The 13167-nt window shown below is 36.0% G+C and overlaps 1 protein-coding gene across 1 annotated transcript in view; it reads left to right on the top strand.

Moving 5' to 3' along the window:
- The window catches only part of LOC138697560 (aspartate aminotransferase, cytoplasmic-like), a 41996-nt gene extending 37682 nt beyond the window's left edge, over positions 1-4314 (top strand). Inside the window, exons 5-6 of the mRNA XM_069822903.1 lie at positions 1729-1871; positions 4034-4314. Of these exons, the coding sequence (XP_069679004.1) occupies positions 1729-1871; positions 4034-4245 (355 nt within the window). The 3' untranslated portion in view covers positions 4246-4314. The remainder of the gene's footprint in view (positions 1-1728; positions 1872-4033) is intronic.
- Positions 4315-13167: the final 8853 nt, after the last annotated feature.

The following is a 13167-nucleotide window of genomic DNA, read 5'->3' as shown; positions in this document are numbered from 1 at the left end:
GTTATTGCAAGTTATCTTGAACCTTCTGAGCGCGGACAGAGGGGCAGAGGGAAGGAAGCGCGTAACGCGGGTGGAGCCAACTGAGTTGTTTGCGCATGCTCCGCAGCATAATCTCTTGTCAAGGAACATAGAGCTATTTCCTTCACTGCGTACCAGTAGTGTTAACATGGAGCAGCAACCACAGGGTAGTAATTATGGTGAAATCACACCACCGCGGAGAAAAAGTAACGCTGTTATCCACAGCGTAGAAAGAGAAATTGTCGCAAATATAATAGAATTAAGCGTTGCGAGGAGGAAAAATTAAACAAATATTTGCTGGAACCTCTTGCTAAGGAATATGAGAGAGCGGCTAAATACTCTGGCAAAAGTATTAGTTCCGTGAAGAGAATTAAAAATAAATTGAATTACAACCGAATGAACCTCACACTACTCCTGGAAAGAATAGGTATGTAATGTTTAGAAATTATTGCTACAATAGTTATGTACAATAGTGTGTGCATTGAGAGCGACATAATGAATTACATGAATTACAGTTGCAAGTTATTATTTTCTTATAGTTCTACCAAACATATTATTTCATTCTAGAATTAGACTTGTGTAAAGTTGAAGTGGACGACTTCGATCAACATGTTATTCGGGATACAATCGAAGAATTCTATCGTGTTCAGAAAGTAGTACCTACGATTAAGAAGATAATTCCGAATGGATGATGCCATTGGTGAAATAATTAATTTTGAAACAAGCGATGATGGCAGCAATGACAGGGATATGGATTGTGTATAATAGTAAATTAATGTAAATTCAAATAATAAGCCTGTAAAATATTGTTATAAGAATATGTACATATTAGCTGAAGGTATAAGTCATGCAGGCCTATATAATATATAGAAGTAGCTGTAGTAACTCCTCCATTGCTGGTCCCCAGCCCGGATGAGAGAGGAGTGTACACACGATTACATTTAAATACTTACTCATTACAGGTTAATTAAAGCTTGCTACGAAACTATGTTCTCCTCTCAAAACCGGAGTATCGAGAGAAGATGATGTCTGTATTGAACCAAGTTCTTTTACAGTAGAGAGCCGTAAAGTGAAAGAACCAACGTTTTCTGAAAAGAATTACGTTACCCGAGGGAGGGGCATCCTTGCCGTGCCGTTACGTTGATGAGTACATGCCGTACCGAGCAGTTCGAAAGACAGACTTAGGGGATGTAAGGTTCAAGATAACTTGCAATGACAGTACATGGTTTCGAAAGAGACATTGCGACGATACGCCACTCGCAGGTCAGAGACAAATATACATGGAACGGAGTTTGACTCCAGTGAGTGAGGTGGGGGTTGTAGGTAGGAAGCAAGGGAAATGTACTGCGAGCCACAATGTGCTCGTGAGTCGCATTTTCGCCACGGCAGTCGTACACGTTCTCAAGTTCAGATTGAACGTCTTGATTAATAGGCAACTTCTCTAACAAAAGCTGAAACTCGCTTCAAATCGCTGACTCACAACAGTGACGTCATGACACACTTTGAAATATACACCCAGTATGTATGGGAGCTATATATTTTAATGACTGGGTACCGGTATTTACTGTTCCTCTTGAATCACCCTGTAGGTACAAAACTTTAAAATAAAATTGATAAAAAATCTACAGCAATCAATCATTATTTTGTGACCGGTGTTCTTACCTTTGCATGTATTGTTTTTTCTAGTCTTCACCTTTCTTTTCTTCTCAGGAAGGACAACGTTCGCAGAATGGCTCATAGACTTACCGACTGTAGGCATGGGTTGAAAGCGCGTTTTGTACGCCTCAATACTCCAGGACAGTGGGACCATATTGCTGTGGGAAGAGGAATGTACATCTCGACGGGGCTGAAGCGTAAGTACTTAATTTCAAATTTTCAAGGGAACTCTTAATAAGTTCGTGTTGGAACCTCCTTTCGTAATTTGCACACAGGTATCGAACCCGGGCCACCTGGTTTCGCAGCCAGATGCGCTAACCGTTACTCCAGGTGTGGAAAGGTTTCGAAGTAAATTCCTAAAATACCAAGTATATGATTATGTTGTTGTTTTCTAATGCCAGGCGTTTGACAATAAAGTCATTTGACCTCTTGCACTCCAATATTTTTCAAAGATATTATCATGGTCAGCCACTGAAGCACAGATTTTGAGGTGTTCCGAATCCATTTCTTGGTTTGAGTTGCACAATAGGGGACTGATATATTCCAATTCTATGCAGGTGTTTGTCAATCTAAATGCAGCTACAGACGATTTTCGTGGTAAATCGGGAATTAACTGTGGATTATGATGCAGAGAGTTCCATTTTTTCCCTTGGGATTGTGTTATCAAATTTTGTTTGTTGAAGTCTAAGTATGTAGATTTAATAAATCTCTTCACAGAGTAATACGTAGATTTAGTAACAGGTCTGTAAGTAGCAGTGCTGCCCTTCTTTGCTAAAGCATCCGCATTCTCGTTTCCCAGGATTCCACAGTGGGATGGTATCCATTGGTATATGATTATGTCTCGTGACCAGAACATAGTACGAAATGGAAATATAAAGATTGGAAATTTATCCTTTGAAGAGGGGGAAAAATTCAAATATTTCGGAGCAACAGTAATAAAATGACACTCGAAAGGAAATTAAATGCAGAATAAATATGGGAAATGACTGTTATTATTCGTTTGAAAAGCTGTTTTCATCCAGTCTGCTCTCAAGGAAGCTGAAAGTTAGAATTTATAAAACAGTTATATTACCGGTTGTTTCGTATGGTTGTGAAACTTGGACTCTCACTTTGAGGGAGGAACAGAGGCTAAAAGTGTTTGAGAATAAGGTGCTTAGGAGAATATTTGGGATGAAGTTACAGGAGAATGGAGAAAGTTACACAACGCAGATGTGCCTAACATAATTAGGAATATATTAAATCCAGACGATTGAGATGGGCAGGGCATGTAGCACGTATGGGCGAATCCAGAAATGCGTGAAGAGTGAAAACCTCAAGACGAAGGATTACAGGGGCGATAAAACCCTTATCATGACTTTCTGTGGGAGGGAAATAAATTTAGGAGTTCTATGTCGTAGATTTACATCACGTACGTAAAACCCCTGTAGGCTACCTGATAGAGAGATCGAGGTAAGATGTCTAGGCCACTTGTCATCTAGGTATAATTTCGACTTCGAATAACCTGTGCAGTTGAAAGCGAGCGTCGTTAAATAAAATATTGCTACTGACACAAAAGAGTGTACAAAGAGCAGTGGCATAGCATAAAATTTTGAGCAGGGGAAGCTAACTCAAGTTGTCTTTCATGTACATATGAGAAAACGTATTACAAAAATATAGTCTTAAAATAAATAGTAGTCAATCTCAAGTCAGCAGTTCAAAGATTGGTTGGAACCTCGTAAGTAACATCAATAAGGCATGACCTCAAATGGTACGTAGTAAAATATGATTTCATGGTTTACACATATCTCTAACAAATAGACATGGTCATTTGTTTTTTAAATCGAACTTTTATTCGTAAGTCAGTCTTGATAATAGAATTGTCCTAAAAATTCTAGTATATTGGTGTCAGGAACTGTTATTTCACTCATGATTTATTATATCAGCCACAATGCACACTTCAACTGAACACAACTGACGAAAAGGATAACTCGGAAACTAAATTATTTTCAATGTAAAAGCTAGCTTCTTGCGAGCCTTGCGACCAGGGTAGTTTAGTTAGAAAGGGATGGAAAATCTGCGGGGTGGGTTACAGAGAAGAATGAGTGAAAGAAACCAGTCTTCTTGGAAGCTGGTGTGTGCAGGCTTCTTGTTTACTGCCGCATCACGAATCATCTTGAGCTGCCGCATCACAATATTTAACGCATAAATATAAACTCTATTACTTACTTACTTATGGCTTTTAAAGAATTCTATTAAAATTAATAAATAATTTTGTTCATAAACTGCAGGTTTATTATGAAATTATTATTAACTGGGGAAGCTGAGCTTTTTAGCTTATATTGACGCTACGCCACTGACAAAGAGACGATCCTTATTTCAGCCTATCACATAGAACATCTGTTGAGGAAGTATCACATCTACATGCAGCGGAATGGGCGTATGAACGTGTGCGGCCTGAACCCCAAGAACCTGAACTACGTGGCCAATGCCATCCATGAAACTGTTGTTCGGTTTCAAGACAGGTGCTCTGAAACTGACGATCCGTTCCAAAAACGATTTCTGCACGCTCATGGCGGTGATTCTTTCGTATAAGTCTTTTTTTGTTTAATGTCATTTAACAATGATTGTTATTCTGTTATTATAAACTTATGTTGTATTTTGCACTGTGTGTTTTAAAAAGAGTTGCATTTATTCCTGCGATATCATGGATGTTTGTATATTTTCTGTTTCAAACATGGCATCAGACGTGTGGTTTTGGCTTCTGCTGTCCCAAGCTGTCGGATGTTTTCCATCTCTAGCTAAACTTTCACATAATGACTTTTTCACAATACACAGGGTGTATGAAAATAATAGGGATATCTTATGCCAAGTTTTACCGTTAGATGCCAGGAGCGTTCCATGCGGCACATGTTGTAGGGCTATATTATGACGTATGCCACAGTTGATTATGTTCTCCCTCTTGTTTTTTTGTGCGTATCAAAATTATGTTTATAATTATTTTGTATAACCTTGTATAATTTAATATAATTCAGTATTGTCTTACCTCATAATTTAATTTACAATAAATAACAGCGTAAACTTGTATAATACTGAGCGATTCCGCTTAAGAGATGGGTGGAGAAATCTGCAGTATGCAGAATATAGATACGAGTAAATTGAACTAAACGAGAACTTTGAGAACGAGGTGCACGAATAAAAAAATAAATAAAATAGGAACTTTGTCGAAAGTAAATATTACCTCTTTAATCATTAGTATTGTAAGTAGCGTACGCTAAAAACAGGATATGCAACCACAAATGTATTCTTTTATAGGGAAGGGACTATCGAGAGCGAATTCCTCGTATTTTTTTTCCTCAAGTTGCAGAAAGATCAAATGCAATGTTTGATAAGGTGATATAATATGATCGCAGTAGCTAGTATCACGATTATTCTTGTGTTTTGTAGGTTAAGGACATGAAGTTTTGAATACTATGTAGGATGATTTTGAAAATTTGAAGTAAAAAACATGGTTTTAATAATTAATCTACAGCACATTAAAAACATTATTCACAAAATGGATTTCACTATGGATTGTCAGTTAATCGAGAGTTTACTGCAGGCGTAAACTTCGGAGACTCCTAGAAGTACTAAATATAATCTAAGTTAACATAGCTTGCTGTCGAGGTTGCATATGTTTTTATTAATTTACTTTTTCCTCTTCCAAAATGAAACTGTAGCCAGCAGTTCCTTACTTGAAGTAGTTATTTTTGTTTAATTGCTAACACTTTCGAGGCGCAATTTCATTAGTTAAATTTTTAAGGTTCAATGCATATATTCAGAATATTTCGGGACCTGAATGAAGACAAAAGGCTTTCCCTGGTTTTAACATATAGGAACACAGCAAAAATTTGCCATTTTGAGTTGTTTTTAAGAGTATTTAATGTACTGATACACTACGTAAATCCTATGTTTATATACCGGTACCGGAAAACAAATGCACACGCAAAGCGCATACCTCAAAGTGCACGCGCGCTATCTGTTGGTGCTAGTTCAGGATATTTTTTTATTTTAGTAGGTTATTTTACGACGCTTTATCAACATCTTTGGTTATTTAGCGTCTGAATGAGATGAAGGTGATAATGCCGGTGAAATGAGTCCGGGGTCCAACACCGAAAGTTACCCAGCATTTGCTCATATTGGGTTGAGGGAAAACCCCGGAAAAAACCTCAATCAGGTAACTTGCCCCGACCGGGAATCGAACCCGGGCCACCTGGTTTCGCGGCCAGACGCGCTGACCGTTACTCCACAGGTGTGGACAGTTCAGGATATCCCTATTATTATTCCTAGTTATTATGATGACTTTTTTTCTTAAGAAATTAGTGTCTGGAAATGCTCCCGTGTCGAGGCAATACAGTAAAAGTCAAAACTCTCCATTGGTCGCTTCCAGGTTAAATTGTCCACTTCAAAATGATCAGAGGAAAAATGGCCACAAACAAAAATGTCCTCAGCAAAATGTCCAAGGGAAAAAGTCCAGTAAAAAATGTCCACAACAAAATGGTCAGTATAAAAAGTCCGCATTCAATATGAAACATGTATATGCGGACTCTTCAAGGACACCAACGAACAAACAATGCAGTGGAAGCATTTCATAGTAAATTTCAGAAGATGGTCGCTGCTCATCATGCCAGTGTTTGGAGGTTAATTCAACACATTAAAGATGAACAATATGAGAATGAAACTGTTATACATCAAATTCGAGTAGGTCATCGAAATATTAGGCCTCCAGTTAATAAACATAGGCTACTAAAGAAACCAAGAACGGATAGAGGCAATCGTCAGGAGATATCATGTACAAAGACAGGAATGATATAAAACGCTACCTTCGTGCAATATCTTATCACTTAAAAATGCATGGACAGCCAGAAGAGGAAGGTCAAGATCAAGAAATGGAATAAAAAATTCATGTAAATCGGAGATTTCTGTGTGTTTATACATTAAAAATTATAATCTCATATACGACATTTTACATTTAAAAAAATTCATTGCAAATTAGATATTTCAGTGTGTTTATACATTAAAAATTATGATTTAATGTATAGGACATTTAAACAAGTGGATATTTATATGAGTGAACATTTAATTTGATGGACATTTATATAAGTGGACATTTAATTTTTATTGACGTTTTGCTAGTGGACATTTCCGTTTGCGGACGTATTGAAATGGACATTTAACCAAATACCTTACTATAATAATACCGGACAGCTGTATACTAGTAGCATTGGCGTGAGTGCGAAATATCGCGCACCTGACATCTAGCGGAGGAGGATGAAATTACGTCCACATATACAAATATTAACATACGAGATTCGGACTATTGTTTAAAACGTGAGTTACTAATGTGGAATAATATATGAAACACTTAAGAAATGTTGAATAGTATTTAATGTAAAATTATTACCTTATATCAGAGCTGCATATTATGAGAATATTGCATACTTCATATTACTTTCTGTAATTATTAATTGTTACCGGTACATATTTTTTTCTTTTCTTTAGTGAGACAAAATCAGTTCTGACATTAGGAATGAATTTACAATAATGCTTTATATACCCATTGCTGACAACTGCAAAAATAAAAATGGTAGTATTCTGATGCTTGTTATTAGTAAAGGCATGTATAGACAATAATAAAACTTAATTTGCTAAAACCTTAAAATTTTCAATATATTTTAACTTCTATTCATTTATTAGGCCTAAATAAAAAAGCCAATTTTTATTGTTCTATCAACACAGAAACAAAGGCATTAGGCATAATAACTAATTTTGTTGACACGTTTTATGAACTGTCGGAAATCGAAAGTACGATTTGGAGCAATTTGTAATACTGTAATTTTGTAGCAATTATGAACAGCACACATACATCCTGACATTTTAACACAGCACTAATTAATAAGACTATTAACTAGCCCAGCAACAATATACATTGCAGTTGATTACAGCTTGTTTTGCGAGTATCTCCACACCGGCAGGTAGGTAGCAGCACCAGCGTCGTTCGCACGCAAAACTGCTAGCTGTCCGGTATTATTATAGTAAGGTATTTGATTTAACTAGCTACTCCCGTTACCATGGAAATAATTGAAGTTTATTTTGTTTTCGCTGCATGGCATAAAATAACTTGTCAGAAGCACCGCCTGCTCGAACACATCAATGCTTCCGATGGCTGCTTATTCAATGGTCAAACACGCAACATAGAGAGCATTATGCCTATATCCACAAGCGACTTCACTGACCGTTAGGAGCTGCCATCTAGCGACAATTTTTTTCTATTCAATGAGTTGCTTAATTACAAAAGCTGCTATGTGACAAAATTAAAACAGTTTCCAAGTTAGAATGGCAAATTAGCTTCTAGGAAGACATTTCATGGCACCTATTTTTTTGTTATTAAAAATTGACGAAGACCATAGTATATTTAACACTGCCAGCTACCATTTCAGTGAAAGCATTGTTAGAATGGTCTCATGAGCAATCGATATAAGCAGACGGTGGTCAGAAGTAAACGATCTTCATAATCGTCCGCAGATATTTCGAAGAATTCGTCGTTAAACCATACGACATTATACTTTGTGTGGCGACAACACCCACCGTAATTTTAAATATTTTTTTATAATATCTTCAATGGCATTTGAATAATTTACTTCATAAACACCAAAATTAAAAAAACAAGTTACTTTTCACGTTGAGATTTTTTCAAATCCCTATTCCTTTCATATCGTTGTATCTCGATATCGAAGCATTTATGAACACTGCTTTATTACGAAAAAATGTTTCATTACGTAATCTCTATCACATCTGAAAATTAGAAATAGTTAAGGCTTATTCACAATGAAAATTAAACATAACGTAAACATTAACATAAGCTCATAAACATATGCCACAAACTTAAGTAGCCAAGGCCCATTCACAATGAAAATTAAGCATAACGTAAACATAACACGTGTGTGGAAACAAACATACCGAATCAACAAAACTACAGAATCTATTACATAAAAATGGAGAATTGCACAATGACTGACGATGTAGCTATTCAATTTATGTTCCTAATAACTACAATGGCATCAGTATATGGCTTTCAATACTTGAAATCAAAGAAACTGAGATGTAAAATAATCAACTTTTCGTCACATGATTCCATGTTGCGCGCCTAGCTATCATCATGGCCAATAGATCAAAATATTGCCTGTAGGCAAAGCCCATGAGATGTTAAACAAAAAGTGAAAACACGCTTTCCGCTTGTGTACTGTTTCCAAATCGCATAAACATAAGCATGAAAGTTTGGAGTTTGCAAACTTTCATGTTAACGTCTTATGATTAAGATTAAGTTTATGCTTATGTAATTCATTGTGAATGCTTTCATTAAGTAACATGGGCACAAGGTTTTATGCTTACGTTATGTTTATGTTTAATTTTCATTGTGAATGGGCCTTTAGGGTTGCCAACCGTCCGGAATTTTTCCGGATTGTCAGAAAATCAGTCCCCTATGCAGGAAAAAAATTAAATTGTTTCCAGGACGCTTAATGTCTGAATTTTGTTCATTGCAATATTATACTCTGACATTTCATATCGATATTTCATTATTAGAAATCCGGCGTAGTTTGCAATGGCTACAAAGATATTTTATAATTATACGATATACTTTTTGATAAATAGAAGCAAAGAATTTTTAAGTATTGTAAGCATTATACAATCTGTACTACCCAGGAAGTATTTGCGTGTGGTATTACGTCGCTAATTTTATTGACCTTGAATCAGACTGATTGAGGCGACGAATTCACGTGGTCAGTGACTGAACTGCTTCTGTAGCACTTAGATAATAAATACGAAAGCATATTTTTAATGGATGCAGTTATTGCAAGTTTAATGTCAAGTGGAACTGATTGTTCTTGTATTATCTCCAATCACCGACTTATCACATGATTTGTTTTGGTTTTTTTCGACAGTCACTCAAGAGTAATAAACCCACAGCAAATGGTAGCAGGAAGCATGTTTAGTACGCTAGTACATGTTATCCACCGCAGGTGGCTCTAGCTCCTGTATAAGATTTTGTGAGAAGCAAATGTTGTTTAGTACATGAATCTATATTATATTTTATATTAAAATTCTTACACTTAATCAATGGGTTATTTGTTGTGATTCATTATCTATTTTTAAAGTGATATAGACTATTACTTAAATATCAGAACATTCCAAAATAAATGGAAAGACTGTAATTTTATATAGTACTATCACAGTTTAGTATATACAGTTGCGAAGCTTGGGATGATTTTTTGCATTTCTCGCGATAGTTGCTAGCCGCTTGGAGCGCTATGAGTACTAGGAACAATACACTGTGTCACTGCCATCGTGATCTAATACAGGCCGTAAGGCAGACCATGTGACTCGCTTAACTCGATCATGAAGGGTGGCTTTTAAATCATATAAATTAGTTGGAATGCATAAAGAATAACATATTTCTCTAAAATGTAGTGTAATTGCAATAATAAAATTTAAAACAATGATTATGAGGCACTTCAGACATAATTCACTTGCGAGTTAAGGTGAAATATTATTTTTGGTGTGAAAATTACGTTGTTCGTATGTGTAATACCTCCCTTTATTTGAATTAAATATTGCGAAATTCTTATACATTCATTTATGCACGATTCAATAATTTTCAGTTGCACCGCACGGATATTTAGATATGTTGAAATTATAGGTTATGTTTACTGTACCATTACTTCAATATTCGCATTTATACATTATAATTAAGCATAATATCATGTATGATTCGCCGCACATTCAATTTGTCTGCATTTTAATAAATTACTACAATTGAGTACGTACCGGTACTGAATTATTGTATTTATCTACTTCCTAAGAGACGAAGTAACACAATTGTACGTACACTAATTTCATAGGAGTGGTATGGTAAATTTTCTATCTACAATTAAAGAAGGTAAATGTGCTAAATTAAAATCACAACATAAATTCTTTTTTTATTGAACCTCAAAATAGCTTCCATTCTAAAGTAAAATGTTGATGCGAATGGATTATGTTAACATGTAAAATTCTCTTCACAATAAAATAACACAGTTTCGGAATTATTTCTGCAACAGATTATGCAATTTGAAGTAAACGGAACTTATGGACACATTACACTAAATAAAACTTAGCAATGATACGCAATAAAGTTATAATATATTTCACTGAGCTCCATACACTGAAATAGAAAACCCGAACATTCATTATCGTCTGCTCGAGAAAGGGTCGGTGCTAAGGCGATAGTAGCGATCCTGGTGGTCAGCAACTATCTATGTTTGCATATTTATTAAGTATTGAGCTTCGCAACTGTATATACTAAACTGTGGTACTATATTATATTCATTTAGAAATACCCTAACATTATAGATTTTAAATGAAGTTCTTTGTCATGTCAGATACGTTATCAAACTCATTGATTAGTATCATTCTGGATTTTACAGGACCGTATCAGAATCGAGATCTGCGTAGCGGCAGCCAGAAAGTAATTCTGGCCGCAGTGGCGTAGCCAGAGTATGGGCCCCCAAAAAGTATGCGAATTTTTGCGTTTTTTAAATGGAAAATACTCAACAGTAAAACTAAACCATGGATCCAAAGCAATAGTTACAGTCGATAGCATTAATGTAAGAAGTCAAAAATGCGTTCATTTCTTCAAGAGCCAATTTAACTGTGCGTTTATATCTGTTCAATTCGATATAACGATAAGGATATACAGGGACATCATTTTATTTTTACTTCAGTTTTTATTGTACCTGAGTTTTTGAATGTACTTCACTCCCACCCCTTCTACTAATGAAGTTTCAACTGTTCTCCAGACAGAATCAAGGCCGCTTATAGTAAACAGCACTGAGTTACTGAGTATAGTACGTTCCAGAAATATCTTCGCGTTTTCCAGTGACGAAAGAACTTTTAATATTTAATCATATTTTCGCACAGGTACTGTCCGTTTGCCTACGTCGCATCCCGAATTCCCCCACCTGCTTCTGCTCGCCTCTCTGTAAAAGCAGGGCTGTCTTAGCTCTTTTCTGAAAACATTAATTTCTGTTAGGAATTGGACGTTTACGTAATATTATACAACTGTTTAAAATAACTTAAATAAAAGGGCCTCGTTAAGTAATTAACTGTCACGTGATTTCCCCCCTTTCTACGGTCCTGCGGCATAACCACTTGGACGGACAGTAGATAGCATGTCTGAGTAATTTTATCTGTGCGGGTCGGGCAGAAGTGAAGATTGAATTTACAGTACATAAGGTACTCTTTTGTAGAGTAGGTACAGAATTATTTTAAAATGAGTTACTGATACGAAGGACGAAACTGGTAATTGGAATTAGATGCAATAGTCTATAGTGCGGTAATATGCACAAAAGAACTGAAGCCTGTAGGCTATCGGAATGAACGGCTACCATTTTAAAAAATGTGTTTAAATATCCATATTATGATTATTTTTCAATTGAACTTCATTCTCTATAGTGTACGCTAATGTGGTGTAGACAGTATAATATACACTGCATAATGAACACGTTCGCATGGATAACTCAGTTCGTGAGTAAAAACACTTATTCTTAATACAGTACTGCATTTTGATTAAATAAAAACCTAATGAAAATTATCGAACTCAAAATCGCGATATTTCCTAGTTTACGTAAATGAAGTACTTTTCTTCCCTCCTATACCCAGTAAAGTGATTTGTTTGTGTTTTACGCCAGTATCATCGAACTCCGGTTGTGGAAGGGGGTAGCGAACGGTGTTTCTGGTTCTCTAAAGGTATAGCCAGGTTAATATTAAAAATGTTAGTAAAAATAAAATGATGTCCCTGTATATCTTCGTTTCTTATATAGCCGACCGATGATTTTCTCAAACATTTTTACACGAAATCATCACGTAACTCACAAGGGAAAGGTCTCGGCTCGAACAGGAATTTCGTATCCAAAATTTGTATACAGGCTCATCTTTACATCTCTGTAAAGCTCCCAAAAGCATTCGTTTGTGTAATGTGTGGTTTGTCTGTTAGAGCAATGTACAAGTTGAGGGGTGGGGAGAGCACTGCACAAGTTAAGGGGATGGGACACCTTACCCGTAAGCCTAGCCTAGCCTAGAAGCTAGTGCGACTGGTAAAATGTCTAAAGCCCATTTAAGAACATTTTTCTCCAATGTTCTGTCTGCAAATATTGCAGCTAATCAAAAATGTACACTGTTGTGTGAGTCATTGAATGCGCACAGGGACACAATTTTAATAAATGGATCATTCCAAGGCTAGGACGTGGAATGTATGATCATTCCACCTAAAAAAACTACATATATCCAGCCTCTGGATATCTATTCCCTTAGACAATATTATGCTCGTAGGACAATAGATTGGATATGGACTCTTGCGGAGAATCCAGAACTTAACTTGGGAAATCGAGTGTTTATAATGAAAATGCACTCTGTTATTCATAACCAGTTGTCTGCTCCAGT

Source organism: Periplaneta americana, chromosome 4, assembly GCF_040183065.1.
Source record: "Periplaneta americana isolate PAMFEO1 chromosome 4, P.americana_PAMFEO1_priV1, whole genome shotgun sequence".
NCBI classification, from domain to species: Eukaryota; Metazoa; Arthropoda; class Insecta; order Blattodea; family Blattidae; genus Periplaneta; species Periplaneta americana.
This window is presented reverse-complemented; position numbering and strand designations above follow the sequence as displayed.